General features: G+C 47.3%; 1 protein-coding gene across 1 annotated transcript; it reads right to left on the bottom strand.

The window, feature by feature from the left end:
* Window positions 1–11376: 11376 nt before the first annotated feature.
* Window positions 11377–23873, bottom strand: polr2d (RNA polymerase II subunit D). The gene is made up of 4 exons (XM_070883269.1): window positions 23793–23873; window positions 21630–21810; window positions 15411–15506; window positions 11377–11872 (listed from the first exon to the last, which is right to left on the bottom strand). The coding sequence occupies exons 1-4, from the start codon at window positions 23863–23865 to the stop codon at window positions 11794–11796; spliced, it is 429 nt and encodes a 142-aa protein (XP_070739370.1). The 5' UTR covers window positions 23866–23873; the 3' UTR covers window positions 11377–11793.
* Between the last annotated feature and the right edge of the window lie 2217 nt (window positions 23874–26090).

Raw genomic sequence — 26090 nt, forward strand, 5'->3', positions numbered from 1 at the left:
GGTCTAGAAGTCTGTCTAAGGCTGAAAGAGTCTACAGTGTGGTTGGGAAAGAGGCGTTAGCATGTGCATATTTGGGGTTAAGAAAATGCACCAATACCTATTTGGACTTCGGTTTGAGCTTGAAACCGACCACAAACCGCTCATTTCGTTGTTTTCAGAAAGCAAAGGTATAAACACCAATGCTTCGTCCCACATCCAAAGATGGGCACTAACATTGTCCACCTATGACTATGTTATCCGCCACAGACCAGGCACAGAGAACTGTGCTGATGGCCTCAGTCGGCTACCATTGCCCACTATCAGGGTGGAAATGGCGCAGCCCATAGACTTGCTTCTGGTCATGGATGCTTTTGAGAGTGAGGGGTCACCCGTCACTGCTCGCCAGATCAGGACCTGGACCAGCCAGGATCCTGTGCTATCACTTGTAAAAAGTTGTGTCCTCAATGGGAGCTGGTCGGTCGTTCCCGGGGAAATGCAAGATGAAATTAAGCCGTTTCACCGACGCAAAGATGAAACGTCCATCCAGTCGGATTGTCTCATATGGGGTAATCACGTGGTTTTGCCATAAAAAGGCAGGGAAATGTTTATACGCATCTACACAATACCCACCCAGGCATAGTCATGGTGAAGGCTATAGCCAGGTCGCATGTTTGGTGGCCCGGCATTGACTCGGACTTAGAGTCATGCGTACACCAGTGCAACAAGTGCTCACAATTGATCAATGCACCAAGGGAGGCTCCATTGAGTCTGTGGTCATGGCCCTCCAAAGCGTGGTCCAGGATCCACGTAGAATTTGCTGGCCCCTTTCTTGAAAAGATGTTTTTAGTTGTAGTGGACGTTTACTCTAAATGGATTGAATGCATCATCATGTCATCCAGCACATCCACTGCCACCATTGAAAGCCTCCGGGCTATGTTCATCACCCATGACTTGCCCAACGTCCTTGTCAGTGACAATGGACCGTGTTTCACCAGCTCGGAATTCAACGAGTTTATGACCCGCAATGGCATCAAGCATGTCAGGTCTGCCCCGTTTAAGCCCGCATCCAACCGTCAAGTGGAATGGGCAGTCCAAACTTGAAAAGCGTGACAGAAGGCTCCGTGCAGACCCGCTTATTTCGGGTTCTGCTCAGCTACCAGATGTGATTCCACCCGCTCACTGGGGTTCCACCTGCAGATTTGTTAATGAAGAGAGCACTCAAAACCAGGCTCTCCCTAGTCCAGCCCGATCTACATGGTCACGTGGAAACCCGGCGTCACTGGCAAAACATGTACCACTGTTAGATCTCTTCATTTCCAATGAAATACAAACTCCGATTGTAGTTTTAATGTAACTTTATTCTGGCAGCAGCAACAAGCTTCTGGCTTTAAGCCAGGCCTTTGTCCTTCTGAGACCACATGGCTGCACTTATACCTGGTTCAATTTACAGAAAAGAACTCGCCTTCTTTGACCTTATTGGCTCAATTGATAGTCTGTTAACCTTTTAATTGGCTTGCTACCCAAGGGTCCTAAAATGTCAAGTTGATTGATGACTTAATACAACATGCTGAGTTGCACGTAGCAGCTTTGACTTGGGGTCTGTGAATTTTCAAAACTGCAGCCAGGCTGCAGAGCTTGAATTCTCTATTAATCCCCCCTTTGATTCTTTCACAAACTGAATCATAAAACATCAGATATCACTGGTTAAACATTCTACAAAATAATTTCATACATGTTAATAGAGTTTCCTTCCAAAATTTGTTGATGTGTTTCGCCACATGTCCGGACTAGTAAGTTCCACACAAATTTACACCAACCCGAATTCCATCATGGCCACAATGGAAGTCTGGTTTTAGTAGGTTAATTAACCTTATTCCAATTTAATCCAAATCAATATCTTAATTCAACCAGTAACCAACCTTCCCTTAAGCATAACATACCCCTGTGCCACATACAGACGGTCTGCTGGGACCTGCAAGGTGTCTCACATGCGGGACAGCAGCTACAGCCGCCTGGTTGCAACAACATTTAATCAACATAAACAAACAATATAAAAGTAAAATAATTGCAACGACTAGAATTATACCTTCCACCAATGAAGTTCCTATTGAACCTAGCCATTCAGTGGCTCCGCTCCACAAAGTGAATGATGGGGTTTGCTTAAGTTTTTCTACCTCCTTTTGGATATGCTCCGCTAAGTGGGTAATTTCTTTGGCGCTATCTGGGATATATGTGCAATACTCAGTTCCGAGTAGGGCGCAAGTACCTTCCTGTTCAGAATTCCGGGAGCAGTTACTATAATTCCCTTGCTACCCTACTATTTCCCTTTGGTGCAGAGGGTCGGCTAGTAAGAAGTAGGCCTATGCCTAGAATACCTACAATCAGTAATACAGTAAATTTATACATTTTCGCAAAAAGTAATTGTCCTTATTAGATTTCAGCTTCAGTTACGGGTGCTCGTTTAACGTGTGAAGCGTGGATCCAGGCTTTCTTTCCTTTTCTTTCCAGCTGCCTGGATGGTCAATAACACTTGATAAGGTCCCTCCCACTTGGCACCCAAAGGTTCTTTATGCAACTTTTTCGCATAAACCCAGACTCCCGGGATGATGTCGTGTCCTCCTTCGGGTGGATTACCCCAAACTGCCGATACCTGTTGGGAAACAGAACTAATAGCATTGGTTAGGTTCTGACAGTATGATAACAAAGTGTCACTCATTAAGTGAACATCAGCTTTCCGTAAATCGATAGTTCCTGGCAGCGACATGGGTCTTCCTGTTATCATTTCAAATGGGCTTAGACCTGTGGTTCTGTTCGGGGTTGCCCTAATGCTACATAGCACTATTGGTAGTGCCTGGGGCCATGGTGTTCCTTCTTGGTGATATTTGGCAAGCTGTTGTTTCAGAGTTCGATTCATTCGCTCTACTTGTCCTGATGATTGTGGATGATAAGGACAGTGTAAATCCCACGTAATGTTCAGTAACCTACAGACTTCTTGGCAGACAGCACCTGTGAAGTGTGTTCCCTGATCTGAGTCAATGCTACTCGGGACTCCCAATCGGGGAATGTAATCCTTACACAAGACCTTTGCAGTGTGATTGGTTGTGGCTCTTTTAGTTGGGACAGCTTCTACCCATCTAGATAATCTGTCGACCATGACAAGAATGTTAGTGTATCCTTGGCATGAAGGAAGAGATATATAATCAACCTGCAGATGCTGGAATGGTCCGACAGGGGTAGGGGGCCTCAGTTGGGGCATTACCGTGATGGGTCCAGAATTATTTTTCTGGCAGACCACACAGCGGTCTGCTACCAGCTGGGCATGTTTTTTAAATCCCCGGCCCCACCAACTTTTCTGGAACCATGCCGTCATCTGTTGTGAGGCCAAGTGTCCTCATGAGTGGATCTGTTGGGCTAAAAAAGGCATAAGCGCTTGTGGCGCAACTGGCTTGTCGGTAACTCTTTGTCTCCAGACACCATCTTCACATAGCTTAATTCCTGCCTCAATCCATGCCCATTTTTCCTCTCGGGAGCACTGGCCTTGCATTGTTTGAAGGTCCCGTGTCAGAGTCCTGAGTGCTTTCAATCTGCACATCTGTGTTGATCAACCACGATCGCGCGGCTGTATCGCGTGACATGGATGTTAACGACCCTGTGTTTGTCCTTAATTACGGTCATGGTCCTAAATGGGTCGCTGGCACTGTCTTGGCCAAGGAAGGGAATAGAGTATTTATAGTCAAACTATTGAATGGACAAACGTGCAGAAAACATTTGGATCAGACTAAACTGCGGTTCACCGACAACCAGGAACAACCTGAAGAGGACACCACTATCATCGATCCACCAACACACACCCAACCAGCAATTGACCTCGCTGTCAATCAAGAGGATGAACCCTCCATTCCCAACAGTCCTATCAGACCAGCTGCGCCGCAGTGCAGCAATGGTCCGACCAACTCACCTATGCCAGAGTTTGAACTCAGACGATCAACCAGGGAGCAAAGGGCCCCGAATCGTTTCAACTTGTAAATAATTTGTATGAAAGACTTTTGGGGGGGGCGGAAGTGGTGTTATGTATGTAAACATTTTAATTGTGTAAGGCTTACCACCAGAGGGTGCAACTGTTGGAGGCCCAAGCGTCACCTGCACACCTTGTGCAAGGGAGTATAAAAGGTTGTCTGCCATGCTGCTTAGCCACTCGAGTGAAATTTTACCTCACAGTACTCAGTCTTGTGGAGTTCTCCCATACTTAACAGTTGAGATTGGTGAAAGGGAATAAGCTATGGCACTTTGTATTCCTTTAGGCAAACAATCTAAAATTTTACTTCATCCATTTAATTCTCACCCAATTCAAGATTTACCTCCTCGCCGATATCCTCTTTACTAAAAGCCGACAGAAAGGATTACATTTATTGTTTTATTTGTTCTGGGATGTCGGCGTCACTGACAAGGCCAGCATTTATTGCCCATCCCTAATTTCCCTCGAGAAGATGGTAGTGAGCCGCCTTCTTGAACCGCTGCAGTCCGTGTGGTGAAGGCACTTCCACAGTGCTGTTAGGGAGGGAGTTCCAAGATTTTGACCCAGCGACGATGCAGGAACGGTGATATATTTCCAAGTCTGGATGGTATGTAATTTGGAGGGGAACTTGCAGGTGATGGTGTTCCCATGCGCCTGCTTCCCTTGTCCTTCTAGGTAGCAGAGGTTGCAGGTTTTGGAGGTGCTGCCGAAGAAGCCTTGATGAGTTGCTGCAGTGCATCGTATAGATGGTACACACAGCAGCCACGGTACGTTGGTGATGGAGGGAGTGAATGTTTAAGGTGGTGGATGAGGTGCCAATCAAGCGGCTGCTTTGGCTTGGATGGTGTCGAGCTTTGGTGTTGTTGGAGCTGCACTCATCCAGGCAAGTGGAGAGTATTCCATCATATTCCTGACTTGTGCCTTGTCGATGGTGGAAAGGCTTTGGAGAGTCAGGTGGTGAGACACTCGCTGCAGAATACCCAGCCTCTGACCTGCTCTTGTTGCCACAGTATTTATGTGGGTGATCCAGTTAAGTTTCTGGTCAATGGTGACCCCCAGGATGTTGATGGTGGTGGATTCGGCGATGGCGCAAATGTTACTTGCGACTTACCAGCCCAAGCCTGAATGTCATCCAGGTCTTGCTGCATGCGGGCATGGACTGCTTCATTATCTGAGGAGTTGCAAATGGAACTGAGCACTGCAATCATCAGCGAACATCCCCACTTCTGACCTTATGATGATGAAGTAGCTGAAGACGGTTGGGCCGAGGACACTGCGCTGAGGAATTCCTGCAGCGATGTCCTGGGGTTGTGATGATTAACCTCCAACAACCACAACATTTTCCTTTGTGCTATGTATAACTCCAGTCAGTGGAGAGTTTGCCCTTGATTCCCATTAACTTCAATTTCACTAGGGCTCCTTAATGCTACACTCGGTCAAATGCTGCCTTGATGTCAAGGGCAATCACTCTCACCTCACCATGTTTGGACAAAGGCTGTAATGAGGTTTGGAGCCGAGTGGTCCTGGAGGAAAGCAAAGAGAGAGCATGAAAGAATATTGGCAAATAAAATCAGGGAAAACCCAAAGATGTTCTATAAATACATTAAGTGCAAGAGGATATATATATTTACAATCTATATTAACGACTTGGAAGAAGGGACTGAGTGTAATGTAGCCAAGTTTGCTGACGATACAAAGATGGGAGGAAAAACAATGTGTGAGGAGGACACAAAATCTGCAAAAGGACATCGACAGGCTAAGTGAGTGGGCAAAAATTTGGTAGATGGAGTATAATGTTGGAAAGTGTGAGGTCATGAACTTTGGCAGAAAAAAAATCAAAGAGCAAGTTATTATTTAAATGGAGAAAGATTGCAAAGAACCACAGTACAGCGGGACCTGGGGGTACTTGTGCATGAAATGCAAAAGGATAGTATGCAGGTACAGCAAGTGATCAGGAAGACCAATGGTATCTTGGCCTTTATTGAAAAGAGGATGGCGTGTAAAAGCAGGGAAGTTTTGCTACAGCTATATAAGTTTTGGTGAAGCCACACCTGGAATACTGCATGTAGTTTTGGTTTCCATATTTACGAAAGGATGTATTTGCTTTGGAGGCAGTTCAGAGAAGGTTCACTAGGTTGATTCCAGGGATGAGGGGGTTGACTTATGAGGAAAGGTTGAGTAGGTTGGGCCTCTACTCATTGGAATTCAGAAGAATGAGAGGTGATCTTATCAAAACGTATAAGTGGACAAGTGGATGCAGAGAGGATGTTTCCACTGATGGGGGAGATTAGAACTAGTGGGCATGATCTTAGAATAAGAGGCCGCCCAGTTACAACAGAAATGATGAGAAATTTCTTCTCTGAGGATTGTAAATCTGTGGAATTCGCGGCCTCAGAGAGCTGTGGAAGCTTGGACACTGAATAAATTTAAGACAGAAATAGACAGTTTCTTAAATGATAAGGGGTCATGGGGAGCTGGTGGAGAAATGGAGCTGAGTCCATGATCAGATCAGCCATGATCGTATTGAATGGCGGCGAAGGATCGAGGGGCCGTATGGCCTACTCCTGTTCCTATTACTTATGTTCTTCGGATAACTAGAGAAAGAGTGGGGCCTATTAGAGACCACAAAGAAAGTCTGTGTGTGGAGGCAGAAGACGTGGGTATGATTCTTAATGAATGCATCTGTTTTCACAAATGAGGGGCAATGCAGACTTTGCAATGAGGGAGGAGTGTGAAATATTAGATGGGATAAACATAGTGAGGAAGTATTAAGGGGCTTAGCAGCTTTGAAAGTGATTAAATCCCCTGGCCCAGTTGAAATGTATCCCAGGTTGTTAAGAGAAGCAAAAGAGGAAATAGCAGAGGCTCTGACTATCATTTTCCAGTCCCCTCTGGCTACAGGTATGGTGCCAGAAGAGTGGAGGACTGCTAATGTTGTACCTGTGTTTAAAAAGGGAGAAAGGGATAGACCGAGTAATTACGGGCCAGTCAGCCTAACCTCAGTGGTGGGAAAATTATTGTAAAAAATCCTGAGGGACAGGAATAAATCTTCATTTAGAAAGACATGGATTAATCAAGGACAGTCAGCATGGATTTGTTAAGGGAAGGTCATGTCTGATTAACTTGATTGACTTTTTCGAGGACGTAACCAGGAGGGTCAATGAGGGCAGTGTGTATGATGTAGTGTATATGGATTTTTTGATAAGGTCCCACATGGCAGACTGGTCACAAAAGTAAAAGCACATGGGATCCAGGGCAAAGTGGCAAGTTGGATCTAAAATTGTCTCAGAAGCAGGAAGCAAAGAGTAAGGGTTGATGAGGGTTTTTGTGACTGGAAGGCTGTATCCAGTGAGGTTCCACAGGGCATAGTGCTGGGTCCCTTGCTTTTTGTGGTATATATCAATGACTTGGACTTGAATGTTGGGGGTATGCTTAAGAAGTTTGCAGATGACACTAAAATAGGCCATGTGGTTGATAATGCAGAAGAAAGCTGCAGACTGCGGGAAGATATCAATGTACTGGTCAGGTGGGCAGCACAGTGGCAAATGGAATTCAATCTGGATAAGTGTGAGATAATGCATCTGGGGAGGTCTAACAAGGCAAGGGAATACACATTAAATGGTACAACACAAAGGTATAGAGGAACAAAGGGAACTTGGAGTGCTGGTCCACAGATCCCTGAAGGTAGCAGGCCAGCTAGATAAGGTGGTTAAGAAGGCATATGGAATACTTGCCTTTATTAGTCGAGGCATGGAATCCAAGAGTAAGGAGGTTATGCTTGAACTGTATAAAACACTGGTTAGGCCGCAGCTGGAGTACTGTGTCAGTTCTATCACCACAGTACAGGAAAGATGTGATTGCACTGGAAAAGGAACAGAGGGGATTTACAAGAATGTTGCCTGGACTGGAGAATTTTGGCTATGAGGAAAGATTGGAGATGCTGGCTGTTTTCTTTGCAACAGAGGAGGCTGAGGGGAGACCTGATTGAGGTGTATAAAATTACGAGTGGCCAGGATAGAGTGCATAGGAAGGACCTGTTTTCCCGGGCAGAGGGGTCAACAACCAGGGGACATAGATTTAAAGTAATTGGGGGGAGGTTTAGAGGGGATATGAGGGGAAATTTCTTCACTCGGAGGGTGGTGGGGGTCTGGAGCTCACTGCCTGAAAGGGTGGTAGAGGCAGAACGCCTCACCTCATTTAAAAAATACTTAAAAGTACAAGGCTACAGAGCAAGAGCTGGAAAGTGGGATTAGGCTGGATAGCTCTTGGTCGGCTAGCACAGACACTATGGGCCGAAATGGCCTCCTTCTGTGCTGTAAATTTCTATCATTTTAAGGAAAAAAGGAAACAACCCTGAACCAGAGAGAAAGAAAAATCTATCAAGTTGCTCTCAGACCCCCTCGGGCGATCGAAACCAGTCCAGATCACATTGGAGGATGCAAATCACCACTTTCAGCTGAAGTGGAGATAAAATTAAATAAAGACAGGATAGAACAGCGAGGGACATAATTTATTGGCAGTTAGTTTATCAGAAGGAATGGCTGTTTAACACTGGGACTTGGGTTAAGATGGTATTTGACCCCAACTCCCGAGTGATAGCTGTGGCTCAGTGGGCAGCACCCTCACCTCAGAGTCAGAAGGTTGTGGGTTCAAGTTCCGCTTCAGAGACTTGAGCACAAAAAAATTCAGGCTGACACTCCAATGCAGTGCTGAGGGAGTGCTGTACTGTCGGAAGTGCCTTCTTTCAGATAAGACGTTGAACCGAGGCCATGTCTGCTTTCTCAAGTGGACGTAAAAGATCGCATGGCACTATTTTGAAGAGGTGCAGGGGTGTTATTCCTGATGTCCTGGCCAATATTTATCGTTCAATCAACAAAACAGATTATCTGCTCATTATCTCATTGCTGTTTGTGGGAGTTTGATGTGTGCAAATTGGCTGCTGCGTTTCAGTCTTTACAACTGTGATTACACTTCAAAAAGTACTTTGAGACGTTGATCGTAAAAGGTGCTATATAAATCCAAGTCTTTCTTTTGTCTTCAAGGGTCTCAAGAGATGTGTTCTGACAGCTCGTAATGGGCAGAGGTCTCCAAACTGCCTCCATTTTACAATGATTGACAATCTCATTTGTATAGTTGGCTTGAGAAATGAATATTACATTGGAGCCTTGTGTTGTGATCGTCTGAGGCACATAGTTAGGGCAGAATGCAGGGGTATTTACTCTGACTAACCATGCTAGATCCAATCTGGGAGAGCTACATTTGAAATATTGGTTGGGAAGAGGGCACACATAAATGGCACATTGGATGGTGCATTCCATTCCCCCCGATTTATGTTTGTTAATTCCAAGATGCGTAGATTCCACATCCAGTTAGATTTAGAACAACATTGTGTTGTGAGGCTGGGGAGATTTAAATCAGCACATTAAGTACCGTTTCCAAAGCTTTTAGTGTCACCCCAAAATGTGGGGCTTTAAAGATATCCGGCTTTTCCCTTGCCAAATTAAATGCGTGCACGTGGTCCCTGCCTTGCCGAGGTAGTCGTTCTCAGCTGAGGTGGCAGTCAGGGTGGGGTGGAGGTCACAATTGGCCATACACCCCCCACCACCCACCAAAGAATGAGGGGCGAAGATTGGCCATGGTTGACAACCTTGCTCTGTCCATCTGTTCCTGCTGGATATTGGGGGATGACGGAATTGGGCTCGGCCGTGATACCCGTCTAGTTAAATAGGCCGACACCACCGACTGCCTAGGTTCATACATGAGAAACAGCAAGTTGACTGAAGTACCACAGTGGTACCAAACCCAGCAGATAATGCCTTCAGCATAGATACCGTGTAAATGCTGGTAGCTCTTCATCCCTCATTTTCTTACTGTATGTTGTTGGAGCGCTGGTCAGAGGCACTCCTATGCAGATATTGCTTACTATACCTGTACGGGACGACACTACCTGTACAGGAGACGGGGGGGGGAGGGAACTCTGTACCGGGGGACACGGCACCTGCGTGGGGAACACAAGAGACATTATACCTGTGTGGGGGGGGGGCACTGTACCTGTATCAGACAACACTACACCTGTACGGGGACACTGTACATGCACAGCAAGTAATCAGGAAGGCAAATGGAATGTTGGCCTTTATTGCAAGGGGGATAGAGTATAAAAGCAGAGAAGTCCTGCTACAACTGTACAGGGTATTGGTGAGGCCACACCTGGAGTACTGCGTACAGTTTTGGTCTCCGTATTTAAGGAAGGATATACTTGCATTGGAGGCAGTTCAGGGAAGGTTCACTCGGTTGATTCCAGAGATGATGGGGGTTGACTTATGAGGATAGGTTGAGTAGGTTGGGCCTATACTCATTGGCATTCAGAAGAATGAGAGGTGATCTTATTGAAACATCTAATACTGAGGGGGCTCGACAAGGTGGATGCAGAGAGAATATTTCCACTCATGGTGGAATCTAAAACTAGGAGACATAGTCTCAGAATAAGGGGACCGCCCATTTAAAACTGAGATGAGGAGAAATTTCTTCTAAGAGGATTGTAAATCTATGGAATTCTCTGACCCAGTGAGCTGCGGAGGCTGGATCATTGAATGTATTTAATGCGGAGCGATATGGGAATAAAGGGCTATGGGGAGCAGGCAGGGAAGTGGAGCTGAGTCCATGATCAGATCAGCCATGATCTTATTGACTGGCGGAGCAATAACCTACTCCTTCTCCTATTTCTTATGTCCTTATCCACCCTGCTCATTACATCCTCAAAGAACACCAGCAAATTTGTCAAACATGATTTCCCCATCACAAACCATGCTGACTCTGCGTACTGAATTATGCTTTTCCAAATGCCCCACCACAGCTTCCTTAATAATGAACTCCAGCATTTTCCCAACAACAGATGTTCGACTAACTGGTCGATAGTTTCTGTCTGCTTCCTTTTTTAAATAGGGGCATTACATTTGCAGCCACTTCTTTTAAGACCCTAGGATGTAAGGCATCAGGTCCAAGGGACTTGTCCGCCTTTAGTCCCATTATTTTACCGAGTACTACTTCTTTAATGATAGTGTTCCTCCCTCCTTATCGGCCCTTGATTATCAACTATTGGCCGACCTGCACGCAGAGGACTCTCGCTCCACCTGCCCGCCCGCCGGGGACACCTTACCTGGGGCTGGCCAACTCTGTACCTGTGCTATGTATAGTGTCTGGGATAATGGGTCAATTTAGTAAAATACACCTCCTTTACAAAAGGTGCATTGTGCCTTAATTTGGCTGTTACTATCAATGGATCATTGCTTGACTCTCACATCTACGTACAAGCCTCCAAATGGTGGACTCCAAACAACTTCATTCCCTCCCGACTTCTTTCAAAGAGGCAATCTTCAACCAGGTTCCAACACACGTGTCCTCACTTTAATCAAACAAGGGGCCAGTGCCCTCTGAGAATTAGTTACAAGATTTCAGTTTGTCAAAAGTGACGGTTAGAAAGATTTGACACATAAAAACAAGGGGGGGGGGGGGGGGGGGGTGATCTAGACATCTGAATGAAAAAAATGACAATTTTCCCTTTAGATAAACAGGTGATTCCAGAGTATATTTACATGCTGTGGCTCATGGAATGTGCTACTGAATGACGTTGGATCCAGAACTATTCCAAGGGTTTCGCTCTCGGGTGATGTGGTGTGACTGGTTCAGTCCACAGCCTCTCCACCGTCACTCTTTAAAAGGAGTCCATGTCAGTGGGAACCACCAGCACCAATGTCCAGTGAGCAAGCACCGGAGAGAACCGTGGGTCGCAGGCTGTGCCGTTAATACTGAAAGCTTCGCTTGGTCTGAATATCATCGAGGATTTGCTGGAGCTCCTCGTCCTCAAATCGACCTTCCAAACTGAAAACGGAGAATGGGGAAGGTGGAGGAAGGAAAAAGAGAAAGACATGAATAGACTGCAAGCATCACCACAGACCAGTGCAACAAACATCTATGTCGCTTTAAAGCCCCAGACAACACATCCAATCGAGGTCACAGGTCGCGGTGGCAGAACAGCATCAAGCCCATCGGTTTTGCGCTCAATGTAGTCAATCTATTCACAGGATAAGCTTTTATTGGTTATGCCTTGATTTCCAAATCTCTCCATGGCCTCGCCCATCCCTAGCTCTGAAATCCCCTCCAGCCGCCTCCCTCCCCCCCCCAATGTCTGTGCTCCTCTAATTCTGCCCCGATTATAAATCGCTCAACCATTGGTGGCCGTGCCTTCTGTTGCCTCAGCCCCAAGCTCTGGAACGCCCTGCCTAAACCTCTCTGCCTCTTTCCTCCTTTTAAGACGCTCTTTAAATCTGACCTCTTTGACCAAGCTTTTGGTCATCTGCCGTAATTTATTTGTGTGGGGCTTGGTGTCAAATTTATTTATTTTGTTTTATAACACTCCTGTTAAGCACCTTGGGACATTTTACTACGTTAAAGGCGCTATATAAATACAAGCTGTTGTTGGCATTACAGCTAAAAGCTTCCCTAATTGCTTCAGTGGCACAATGCAGCGGGTGGCATGGTACTGAGGCACAGAGGTGACAAGATGCCGGGTTTGACCCTCACTCTGTGCTGATTTAGCAGATCTTACCCGGGGAGTAATTGGAGGTTTCAATTGGCAACAGCCTCCTGTGCTAAAAGACAGTGGGAGAAAACGTAGCCAGGCTGGTGTTTCTACTCGTAAACCAGTAAGATGTCCAGGAGAGTGGGCACGGGTTGAGTTTAGGACCAAGATGAAGATTGGCCACTCAAGGAACGCCCAGAGGACTCCCGCGGCCTGGGGTACTGCTCCCTGCGAGAATCAATGATCAGGAGGGGCGGGGGGGACAGAAAAAAATATATCATTCCAAGGTCACTGGTCCATCAGGGGCTAGTTCAGTGGGATATGGCTGTTTGATGAGCTCAGAGTGGACTCAAAGCTGAACACCCTCGCTCTGTTTTATTAATCTTGCTCTAATTGGCAGATGAACTTATAAGTTGCTCAAGAGAACCGGCAAAAAGTGAGATGACAAGCTTGGACTGTTGTCACAATAATAAACTGCAACTAACATGTTGGTTTACAATTCTCATTACATTGGGTTCCTTCATCGAAGTCATTAATATAGATTATAAATAGCTGAGGCCCCAGCACTAATCCTTGCGGCACCCCACTAGTTATAGCCTGCCAACCAGAAAATTACCTGTTTATCCCTACTCTGTTTTCTGTCCGTTAACCAATCCTCTATCACCCCCAACCCCATGAGCCCTTATTTTGCATTGCTACCTTTTATGTGGCACCTTATCAAATGCCTTTTGGAAATCCAAATATATTACATCCACTGGTTCCCCTTTATCTACCCTGCTAGTTACATCCTCAAAAAACTCTAAAATAAATTTGTTAAACATGACTTCCCTTTCTTAAAACTATGTTGACTCTGCCTAATCATATTATGTTTTTCTAAGTACCCTGATACCAGTTCCTTAATAATGGATTCCAGCATTTCCTAACGACTGAGGTCAGACTATTTGGCCTGCAGTTCCCTGCTTTCTCTCTCCCTCCTTTCTTGAACAGCAGGGTTACATTTTCTACCTTTGCAATCCGCCGGAACTGCTCCAGAATCTGAGGAATTTTGGAAGATCACAACCAGTGCATCCACCATCTCTGCAGCCTATTTTAGAAGCCTAGGATGTAGGCCGTCAGGTCCAGGGGATTTGTCAGCTTTTAGTCCCATTAGTTTCTCAAGTATCTTTTCTCTACTGATATTCATTATTTCAAAGTTTCTCACTCTCATTAGCCCCTTGGTATATTTGTTTGGTATGCTATATGTCTTGAGAAGACAAAGTCAAAATATTTGTTTGAAGCCTCTGCCATTTCCTTATTTCCCATTATAATTTCTCTTGTCTCAGCCTCTAAAGGACCAACGGTTACTTTTGCTATGATCTTCCTTTTTACATACTTGTAGAAGCTCTTATAATCAATGCTCAGCTGCAGGCAGCTCTGGACGATCCACAACTTCATGTCAGGCAGGCACCGTTGGAAAGAACAATTGCATCATGGGTGGTGATGGAGAGGTTAAAGCTTAGTATCACCATGCAAATGGAAGTTTACAGCCGATGTGACAGAGCATCAGATCAATGAAGAATAGGTTAGAGCCTTGGGGCACAACGGAGGTATGGTGCAGGAACATGAGGAGAAGCCATTGCAGGAGATGTGCTGGATAGGGTGGGATAGCTACGGTTGGAACTGTACGAGGGTGGCACAATGAAGGTGGACCACAAAAGAGAGGCGTTGGAGGAGGTTGTTGTGGTCAAATTCATCGAAAGCCATGAAGAGGTTGAGGAGGGATAACATACCATGGGTCGCAGTCACACAGGACATCAGACACGGGGAGGGCTGAGAGGCAGATGAGTGAAGCTGAAGGCCTATTCATGTTCAGACAAGTGCTGGAAATAAAAGCTGTGAGGGGGATGTATGGGCTCTGTTGACCGACAACAGGAGACAAAAAATCACCATAACTGATTGATGAGTGGCATCTGGTTTGTATTGGCATCTACGGCGGAGCGCGGTCTCCAGTTGTCTTGGGTCCCCTTGCCACTGGGCCAAGACCATGCTCTGTCAAGCCCGTGTGGTGGCTGGTATGCAACGGTCACCCCACGTTAAAAGAATTCATGCACAGGCATCTTCCAATCTTCCACCATTTAAAATTAGTTCGTCAATCAACTGAGTACTCATTTTTGGTGTGGAAGCAAGTCATTCTCGACCCCGAGGGACTGCCTATGATGATGATGTTTGGCATCTAGAGTTGCAGGACCCGAAGGCATCTCCCCACGTGAAAGCTGAGCAGATTCAGTTTGATGGAATCGCCAGAGAGGACAATGGCAAGGTTGTATGAGCTTGTGGATCAAGGAATGATCATAAACCTTGTCCTGGCAGTGCAAATGCTTGGGTATCAATAATCAATCGGGTTTACAGAGATCTACAAAAAGCATTTCATTTTAATTCTAATTCCACAATTTATTCTGCATGGCCACATGTTGAAAATGCCACCCAGCAAGGGATTTCAAAGTCCACGATGCAGTTCACGACTTATCGAACACCAACTCCCTGTCCCTTTTCGGGTTCTTTAGACCATTTTTTCCACAGAAAAGATTTGGAAAAAGAGCTCATTTAAAATATTGTGGTTTTAAAGCAAAGTGTACTCACACAAAAGCACCTAAACGAGAGGTAGTTAATATGCGGAGACTGTAAACCATAAGCAATTCATTAGTCTGTCTTGGCAATTGATAAACACCTCACACTCATTGTGCTGGGACGTCTCCAATTCCTTTTGGCTGTGACCAAAGGCCCCAAAAAACAGAGATATAGGCATAGAACCATGTAGCCCGATAAATGTCACCATCTGAGAACAGACAGGGCACTGACCTGGGAATGAGTGCTTTGGCCTCCTCGGCCGTCTCGGGACACAGGTTGGCCAGACTGGCGAGCTCAAATTTGTGTAATTTCTTCTGTAACAGCAGACTGCAAAAAAGAAAAAGAGTGCACGAGAGTTATACTTCAAATAAAACCAGCTTCAACTCAACCTTTTCATAAGAGGCTGTCGCCCTATCTGGATTCTACACAATCATTTCCACTGAGCAGAAAGGCCACAATTCCGTGTGAATATTGCAGATTCATCCATCTGGTTGATTGTAAAGTTAATTTTCCACCCCCCCCCATCACCCCAATTATAACAGCTATCCTCAAAAGCAGGTGAACTGTTCTGAGGACTCTGGCAGTATCATCCAGTAGACATGGTTTGTAGGATGTGTAGGTTTTAGGGACATCGACATAAAATTGCTGACCTACGTAGACAGAAAATGGCTGATACGGTAAAGAGAAGTTAGCCAGGGTTAGAAATGCAGACAGGTCGCCAAAGCAACAATGATAAGCCATTCCTCCGGACTGGATAGCGAGCACCGAGGTGATGTAAGGAGGAGAAATGGGGGTTTGTCTGTGATTAACCGCAATGGAAGCTCAAGCAAGAGCGAGAAACAGCATGTGATGTTTTTATCTATGATTATGAAACTATTACATAATTAACAGTAGGCAAGCTAGTTTAGGGATCATAGAATTACTGAAAGAAAGTAACTGAATGATGCGAGGTACCAAGGAATGGCTCCTTGTAAATCACAGATAAGAGGGGCCCCAGCTGCAAATTTCATGGCAAAAGCAAACAAGACAAAGAAGGGTCAGTTGACAAGATGGATCATGATAGGGTATAAACGTCAGAACACCGCGGTGTTCAGCCTCAGAACATCCAAGGTTCCATCCAGCGGGCTGGCTACATGTAAGTATACGGACAGCTATCAATTGTGTCACTGATACCTGGGAGTCCCTGGCCAAAGACCGCCCTAAGTGGAGGAAGTTCATCCGGGAGGGCGCTGAGCACCTCTAGTCTCATCGCCGCGAGCATGCAGAAACCAAGCGCAGGCAGCAGAAAGAGTATGCGGCAAATCTGTCTCACCCATCCTTTCCCTCAACGACTATCTGTCCCACCTGTGACAGGGACTGTGGTTCCCGTATTGAACTATTCAGTCACCCAAGAACTCATTTTAAGAGTGGAAGCAAGTCTTCCTCGATTCCGAGGTTCTGCCTATGATGATGAGGTTTCCTGTGATTGATGGATCTGTCATGTATCTCACACAACTGTATATAACTATATCTTACCATGCAAAACATGACTGTAACTAGATATGACCTGTAACCACAAGCATACTTTACCACCAGGGGTGCACTTGCAGGAGACAGTGCATACCTGTTCCACACAGGTATATAAAGGCAGGTCTCAGGCAAGTGTGGCACTCGAGAGCTGTGAAATAAAGGTGCAGGTCCAGTGACCTTGACTTCAGCATGTGCCTCGTGTAAGTCTGTACTGCAGGGTCAGGACTTTACAGTGGCGACGTGTTACGGGATCACAGAATCCACAGAATGGCTACCAACGGCTCAGATAAGAAATACAATGCTGGAGACAATTGGGAGGACTTTATAGAAAGGTTCCAGCAAAGCTTTGTAACCAAAGACTGGTTGGGCGACGATAAGGCAGACAAGAGCCCATCTCTTGACCAGCTGTGGCTCGAAAACATACGCCTTAATGAAGGACCTGCTGGCACCCGAGAAACCAGCAAGCAAGTCGTTTGAGGAGTTGAGCACACTGGTGAGAGACCACCTGAAGCCAGCGAGCAGCCTACACATGGCCAGACACAGGTTCTACAACTACAGACACTGTGTGGGCCAGAGCATACCCGACTTCGTGGCGGAACTTCGGAGACTGGCTAGTTTATGTGAGTTCCCCTATGAACTAAAGAGAGAAGTACTGAGAGACTTTTTTATTGAAGGAATAGGCCACGCAGGCATATTCCGAAAGCTTATAGAGACCAAGACCTTGACCCTAGAGGCAGCAGCACTGGTCGTAGACATTCTTGGCAGAAGAAGAAACGAGGTTGATCTATACTGCGAGTACGACAACTAACGAAACATTGGAACAAGGGGTTCACAGCGTGAAACAAGCCGCTACCCCCACACACAGACAAAGGCAGGAGAGCAGGCCTTCAACAGCAGACAGTGGCGCCAGAAGCCATCAAGGGCCACATGGACGGCCGTTCACACCTCATCAACCCACAATGCGAGCAATCAACTACAGACTGAGAGAAGCTCAAGAGAGATCAGCCAGACGCAGCTCATCCTTCGGAAACAATGGAAGCGGTCTGTGCTGGAGATGTGGGGGAAGGCACTCAACAAGGGGGTGTCGATTTCAGCATGCTGTTTGCAGAAACTGCAACTATACATGGCACCTGGCTCGCATGTGCAGAAAAACAGCAGCTCGGCTGGTATACGAATCGGAAGGGTCGGAAAGCGGTCCAGAAGACGGTGGGGACAGTGCCCGGGACACCGAGGTACAGCGGGTCAACACGATCAATGTCCACTGTTCTTACAACAAGACGCCTCCAATAACGATGAGGGTCCCACTCAACGGGATACCCGTCAACATGGAACTGGACACGGGAGCTAGTCAATCTCTCATGGGCGTCCAACAATTTGAACAGCTGTGGCCGCACAAAAGCAACAGGTCAAAACTCACAAGGATCGACACCAAACTAAGGACCTATATCAAAGAAATCGTCCCAGTCCTTGGCAGAACCATGCTCTCTGTCACACACAAAGGGACAGTCAGCCGACTTCCCCTGTGGATTGTCCCCGGAGATCTCCCAGCACTGCTGGGGAGAAGCTGGCTGTCAAAACTAAATTGGAAATGGGATGATGTTCATGCCATGTCGTCAGAGGAACGGACCTCCTGTTCAACAGTTCTAAGTCATTTTGAACATCTCTTTCAGCCAGGTGTGGGCACCTTCAAAGGGGCTAAAGTTACAATCTACATCACACAGGATGCCAGACCGGTCCAACACAAGGCTAGAGCTGTGCTTTATGTGATGAGGGAGAAGATTGAACACGAACTGGACCGGCTTCTGCGGGAAGGCATTATCTCACCCGTGGAATTTAGCGACTGGGCAAGTCCCATCGTCCCCGTCATGAAGCCTGATGGATCCGTACGAATCTGTGGGGATGACAAGTCTACCATAAACAGAGACTCCCTACAGGACCAATACCTGCTGCCCAGAGCGGAGGACCTATTCGCCACATTTGTTGGAAGAAAACTTTTCTCAAAACTAGATCTCACATCTGCGTATATGACACAAGAACTGACCGAAAAGTCTAAGCTACTCACCACCATCAACACACATCGAGGCCTTTTTATGTACAATCGATGCCCATTCGGCATCAGGTCGACAGCTGCTATATTCCAGCGCAACATGGAGAGTCTGCTCAAGTCCATCCCGGGGACGGTTGTGTTTCAAGATGTCATACTCATCACGGGCAGGGACACCGACTCCCATCTCCGCAATTTGGAGGAAGTACTAAGTCGATTGGATCGGGTAGGCCTAAGAGTTAAGAAATCCAAGTGCCTGTATCTCGCGCCCGAGGTTGAATTTTTGGGCAGAAGGATTGCCGTTGATAGAATCCGCCCAACAGAATCCAAAACCGAAGCAATTCGTCTGGCACCCAGGCCCCGGAACTGCGCGCTTTTCTCGGGCTACTCAATTACTTTGGGAACTTTATGCAGAACTTGAGCACGCTGCTGGAGCCTCTCCACGTGCTACTCAGAAAGGGGTGCGATTGGTTTTGGGGGGGACGCGCCTTCAATAAGGCATGCAACCTTCTGTGTTCCAACAGTGTTTTAGCCTTTTTTGACCCAGGTAAAAAGCTAGTTCTTACATGTGATGCGTCAGCGTACGAGGCCGGGTGCGTTTTACAGCATGTTAATGATGCGGGTAAATTACAACCCATTGCTTATGCCTCCAGGTCACTTTCACGGGCGGAGCGCAGGTATGAAATGGTTGAGAAGGAGGCGCTCGCGTGCGTGTACGGTGTCAAAAAGATGCACCAATACCTTTTCGGGGGCAAGTTCGTGCAAGAAACTGACCACAAACCCCTCACGTCCCTGCTATCCGAGTGCAAGGCAATAAACGGCAACGCCTCGGCGCGCATTCAGCGGTGGGCACTCATGCTGGCGTCTTACGACTACACAATAAGGCACAGACCACTGTGCCGACGCGGTTAGCAGGCTACCCCTGGCGACCACGGAAGGGTCCGACGAACAGGACTGTGAGATGGTCATGGCAATCAATGCCTTTGAATCCACAGGTTCGCCCATGACGGCTCGTCAAATCAGAGCCTGGACGACCAGCGACCCCACGTTATCCTTAGTCAAAAGATGTGTTTTAACTGGTGACTGGGCAGAGGCTCGCGATGCCTGCCCCGAGGAGATCAAACCTTTCCATAGGCGCATGCATGAACTATCACTACAGGCAGACTGCCTGATGTGGGGCAGCCGAGTAGTTATGCCTTTGCGAGGCAGAGAGGCGTTTGTCCGGGAGCTCCACCGCGAGCACCCAGGGATCGTCCTTATGAAGGCCATAGCCAGATCCCACGTCTGGTGGCCTGGCATTGATGCGGACTTGGAGCTCTGCGTCCGGCAGTGCACCATTTGTGCCCAACTCAGTAATGCCCCCAGGAAAGCCCCTCTAAGCCCCTGGCCCACCAAACCATGGTCGTGGGTGCATGTAGACTATGCGGGCCCACTCATGGGCAAAATGTTCCTCGTAGTCGTCGATGTATTTTCAAAGTGGGTCAAGTGCACCATTTTAAACTCGAGCACCGCCTCCACCACTGTGGAGAGCCTTAGAACCATGTTTGCAACACACGTAATTCCTGACATATTGGTCAGTGATAATGGTCCATGCTTCACCAGCGCAGAATTTCAAGATTTTATCGTTGACCACGGCATAAATCACGCTAAGACGGCACCGTTCAAGCCGGCCTCCAATGGCCAGGTGGAGCGAGCAGTGCAAATCGTTAGGCATGTTAAAAATCCAAGGTCCCACGCTGCAGGGTCGCCTGTCGCGACTGCTGCTGGCATACAGATCTCGTCCGCATTCGTTGACTGGGGCTCCCCCGCGCAACTATTAATGAAACGGACCTTAAAGACTAGGCTCTCGTTAATCCTCCCAGACATGCACGAAATTATAGAGGCAACGCGCCGGATGCTAACTGAGTACCATGACCGAAATTCGAGGGGGAGGTGGAATGAGATAGGGGACAAAGTGCTTGTGCTAAACTATGGCAGGGGTCCCAAATGGCTTGCAGGGACAGTAACAGGCAAGGAAGGAAACAGGCTACTGATGGTACAAATGGACAATGGCCAAACCTGCCAGAGGCATGTAGACCAAGTAAAAAGTAGATTCACCAACAACACTGCAGAACCAGAGGCAGACTACAATGTGGAACTCACACCACACCTGGTGGACAGAGGGAACAACCTGAGGAAAGGGCAATCTCAACAGACAGCCCAGGCGAGATACCAACAATCATACTGAACGAAACAGACAGCCCAGGCGAGATGCCAGCAATCACACCGAAAGAAAAACAGGCACCAAGGCAAACAACTGAACCACAACTCAGACGCTCCACGCAACAGTGTAGACCACCTGAGACACTGAATCTATAAAGACAATAAGACCTTGGGGGAGGGTGATGTCATGTATCTCACACTACTGTATATAACTGTATCTTACCATGCTATACATGACTGTAACTATATATGACCTGTAACCACAAGCATACTTTACCACTAAGGGTGCACTTGCAGGAGACACTGCATACCTGTTCCACACAGGTATATAAAGGCAGGTCTCAGGCAAGTGTGGCACTCGAGAGCTGTGAAATAAAGGTGCAGGTCCAGAGTGACCTCGACTTCAGTATGTGCCTCGTGTAAGTCTGTACTGCGGGGTCAGGACTTTACAGTATCAATGTAAGGAAAGCAGAGGCTAAACCTTGTATTTCTTTAAAAAAAAGTACTGAAGTTGCTCACACAAGACTCTTGGGCTTATTAATTCATAAAGGCAAGGCAGAAGCTAAAAGCCATACAGGATTGATGTCACAGGCCAATTCTGTACTGAGCTCGTCCCCAAGGGAGATACAGTTGGCACAGTCGCCACTGTTTGTCTATGATCTGCGAAGTTTGAACGGAACAGCTCCTGCACTGACCTCCTGACACTGGCGATGGTCTCCCTGTTTTTGAAGCGGCTGAATCTGGCTGTGTAGTTCAATGTTTTCATGAAGACCTCAGAGAGCTCCTGCTCGTCCTCGGCACTCTCGTTCTGCTGCTTCCTGTGCTCCAGCAGCATGTGGACCTCCGAGTTCAGCAGCGTCTCTGAGCTTTCAAACTCTGTGAGAACATAAAACACATCCAATTGCAGCCGGACGCTCGGTCAGTTATCTCACAATAACCGTCCCACCCAAAGCGCTCCGATAACACCCAGATTGCTGGACGATGCTCTGGCAGAGCGCTCCAGCTCCGAGATCCGGAACATAGCAGTTCCTGTGTACTGAGCTACCTGACTGAAACGTGGAACAGTGTGCAGTATTGCACAGAAATGAAGGGGGTGCCATCAGAAGGTGATGTCACAATGCCCCTCTAATTGAGTGATTGATGGGCAGCAGTGCCGATGGTTTATTCACTTGGGAATGGGCAGGAAGCAATGATAAATTTACAAAAAAACATAAAAGTAAACAAGATTTTTCTTAAACTGAAATGGGCATATATGTGGCATGATGGCTCCCTCTCTACTTCTGAACTCCGGCCTTGACCACGTTACTGCTTTTTATTCTTGAATGTAGTCGACTGGTCAGGCATCCATATCGCGTTTGCTGCGTTTTTTTTTACATTAATGGTGAATTACCCAAATAAACCCACAATGTACAGGTTACCCAGCTGGAAAATTAAAGCGGGGATTGAGGCAGAGATTTTGTGTCTTTTTCTCACGACCAAGGAAGGCACACCTCTCCGCCACATTGGTTACCCTGTCGTTTACAACACGCTACATCTCTATAATGATCCTATGATGATCTCTTTGCTTTGAAGTGCACACAGAGAAGAGATTTTTGAAAAAGGAATGCCCAATGAGCTTTGCGGATACATATGTGACAGTCCGAGCAGCGATGGACTTGTTCAAACCACCAACCCCAATGGGATGCTTTGTTTTTGATGGGATCCCAACCCAGCAATGCCAAGGCTATTAAAGAAACAAAGGAAGACTTGCATTTACATGACCGCCAGTCATCCCAAAGCGCTTTACAGCTTTTGGAGTGTAGTCACTGTTTTGTAATATAGGAAACGCGGCAGTCCATTTGCACACAGCAAGCTACCACAAACAGCAATGTGATAATGACCAGATAGTCTGTTTTTTGTTATGTTGATTGAGGGAGAAAGATTGGCCGAGGACACCAGGGATAACTCCCCTGTTCTTCTTCGAAATAGTGCTATGGGATCTTTTACGCCCACCTGAGGGGGCAGACAGGGCCTCAGTTTGACGTCTCATCCGAAAGACCGATTGCGGGGGAAGCGGCCAGCAGGAGCCCGCACTCTGTGCAGCCGGGCTCAGGGGGCACTGCCCAGTGGATGGGGGGGTGCAGGAATATCTCCCCCCTCAACGTCAGTTACTGCAGGTCATGACCAGGGGGTCATTCGCCCTCCACCCCCCAGGGCCGGGCTCCCTCTCCTCCGCCCCCCACATTACAACAGTGACTACACTCCAAAAGTACTTCATTGGCTGTAAAGTGCTTTGAGATGCCCAGTGGTCATGAAAAGCGCTTTGGAAATCCAAGTCTTTATTTACTCCTCCCACCCCCCGGAGGTACCGGCCCCTCTCTCTCTCTCTCCCCCCCCCCCCCCCGGGGGTACCAGGCCCCTCTCTCTCTCTCTCTCTCCCCCCCCCCCCCCCCGGGGGTACCGGCCCCTCTCTCTCCCCCCCCCCCCCGGGAGTACCAGGCCCCTCTCTCTCTCCCCCCCCCCCCCCCCCCCGGGAGTACCAGGCCCCTCTCTCTCTCTCTCCCCCCCCCCCCCCCCCCCCCGGAGGTACCGGCCCCTCTCTCTCTCTCTCCCCCCCCCCCCCCGGGGGTACCAGGCCCCTCTCTCTCTCTCTCTCTCCCCCCCCCCCCCCCCCCGGGGGTACCGGCCCCTCTCTCTCCCCCCCCCCCCGGGAGTACCAGGCCCCTCTCTCTCTCTCTCCCCCCCCCCCCCCCCCCGGGGGTACCAGGCCCCCCTCTCTCTCTCCCCCCCCTCCCCCCTGGGGTACCGGCTTCTCTCTCTCTCTCCCCCTCCCCGGGAGTACCGGGCCTCTCTCTCTCTCTCTCGCCCCCCGGGGGTACCTTTGGGAAAGACGAGCTGAGACGCGTCCTCCTCCACATCGCCGACCCGAGACTCGCTGCCGCCCGCCGCCATCTCGGGGCCTCACTGACCCGGAAACAGTCGGGCACCGGGGCACACGCATGCACCGAGACTGGGCGCCGCCCTGTTTGTTCCTGGCGGAAGCGTGCTGCCGCAAGGGTTGAGAACAGAGCTGGCCTGGAACCTGGCCTCTCCTGTTCAACATCTCTTGCAATGAGTACATCATCAGCCTGGACCCTGATTCTCAGTGACTGCAAAGGTCTAGTCCATGGGCAACAGAGTGAAGGGAATGAATAAGTGTGTCCTTCAATTTTTTTTGCATGGGTAATGCCCCCCTCTTCTGTCTGCTCTAAATCCTGGTATTACATAGGTACAGAAACAGGCCATTCGAGCCAACCAATCCATGCCGCCGTTTATGCTCCACTCGGGCTTCATCTAAATCTATCCACATAACCCTCTATTCCCTTCTCCCTCACATGCTTGCCTAGCCTCCTTTAAATGCATCGATACTATTCGCTTCACCACTCTTTGGATAAAGAAGTTTCTTCTGAATTCCCTATTGGATTTCTTGGTGACTGTCTTATATTGATGGTCTCTTGTTTTGCTCTTCCCCACAAATTATCTTTGTATCCACTCTATCAAATCCTTTCATTATTGTAAAGGCCTCTATTAGGTCACCCCTCAGCCTTCTCGTTTCAAGAGAAAAGAGATCCAGCCTGTTCATCCTTTCCTGATATGTATACTCCCGCAATTCTTGTTCATCCTTGTAAATCTTCTCTGCACCCTTTCCAGTGCCTATATTCTTTTTATAACATGGCGACTAGAATTGTACGCAGTACTCCAAGTGTGGTCTAACCAAGGTTCGATACAAGTTTAACATAACTGCCCTACTTTTCAATTCTATCCCTCTAGAAATAAATCTAGTGCTTGGTTTGCTTTTGTATGGCCTTATTAACCTGCATCGCCACTTTTAGTAATTTGTGTATTTGCACTCCCAGATCCCTTTGCTCTTCTACCCCACGACCCACCTTCTGCCACTGTGAATTTTACCCCTACTCTCTGCTTTCTGTCTTGAAGCCGATGTGGAGGAGGACGCGTCTCTTGAACCCTGACTCCGCATTCTCTGACCTTGTTCATCAGTCTATTATGGGGTACCTTATCAAAGGCCTTTTGGAAATCTAGATAAACTACATCTACTGTATTACCCTTGTCTATTCTCTCTGTTACCCCTTCAAAAAATTCAATGAGGTTGGTCAAGCAAGACTTTCCATTTTGAAATCCATGCTGACTATTCACTATTATATTTTTGGTTTCTAGATGTTCTATTTTCTCCTTTAATAGGGATTCCAATATTTTTCCTAACACCGATATGAAGCTTACTGGTCTATAGTTCCCTGGACATGTTCTATTCCCCCTTCTTAAATACAGGTATTACGTTAGCCATCCACCAATCATCTGGCACAACACCATTTCCAATGAATTATTAAATATGTGTAGTAATGCCTCTGGTATCTCTTCCTTAGATTTTTTTTTAAATGTGCAGATGTAATCCATCTGGACCAGGGGTTTTATCCTCTTTGGCTATGATTAGTTTATTTAATACTTGTCCTCTTTTTATTACGATTAAATGTGATTATATCATTTTACCCCTGGTTGCTCCAGTAAGCTTGGATCATGCTGACTCCTGAACACACATATGTGACTCCAGTCTGGGATTTAGCTAACTCTGGCAGTCTGGATCCCAAGCTTGACAAACTGTGTCATCTTGTAGTAGCTATTAACAGAGAGAGAGAGAGAGAGAGACTGCCATGCCTCGGAGAGTCACACAAGAAAGAAAAAAAGAACTCGTGTTTATATAGTGCCTTTTACTTCCTCAGAAGATCCAAAGAGCTTTACAGCCAACTAATTACTGTTGAAGTATAGTCACCATTGTTATGTGAAAAAGGCAACCAGTTATGCACAACCAGACCCCACAAATAGTAAATAAGATCATGCAGCCTACCAGCACACAGCTTTGGTAAACTTCCTACGCTTTGTGCAATTAGAAGTAGCTTCCCAAATAGTACACTGGCTCACAGTGTTATATCGCGCTGGGTGGGCTGAATCTTGGCTCCCAGTGATAGGTCTATCCCTCAACGTTCCCTTAGTGAGCCAGAGTGGCTGGTCAATCATGAACAATACCCTGGGGAGGACTGCATACATGCCTGGTGCAGATAAAAGAGTTGGCCCCAGATGGTTAACTTAATTACAAACTTCCATTGCTGGTGTGCTATCAACAA

This window comes from Pristiophorus japonicus, chromosome 6 (genome assembly GCF_044704955.1).
Source record: "Pristiophorus japonicus isolate sPriJap1 chromosome 6, sPriJap1.hap1, whole genome shotgun sequence".
NCBI classification, from domain to species: domain Eukaryota; kingdom Metazoa; phylum Chordata; class Chondrichthyes; family Pristiophoridae; genus Pristiophorus; species Pristiophorus japonicus.

Bases quoted from the DNA above. Each gene is read 5' to 3' on its own strand.
- polr2d (XM_070883269.1), bottom strand. From the start codon at position 23,865: ATGGCGGCGGGCGGCAGCGAGTCTCGGGTCGGCGATGTGGAGGAGGAC. The intron at 21,811-23,792 runs GTACCCCCGGGG...ATGTTCTCACAG, and splicing joins TCAGCTCGTCTTTCCCAAAG to AGTTTGAAAGCTCAGAGACG. The intron at 15,507-21,629 runs GTCAGTGCAGGA...TCTTTTTTGCAG, and splicing joins ACCATCGCCAGTGTCAGGAG to TCTGCTGTTACAGAAGAAAT.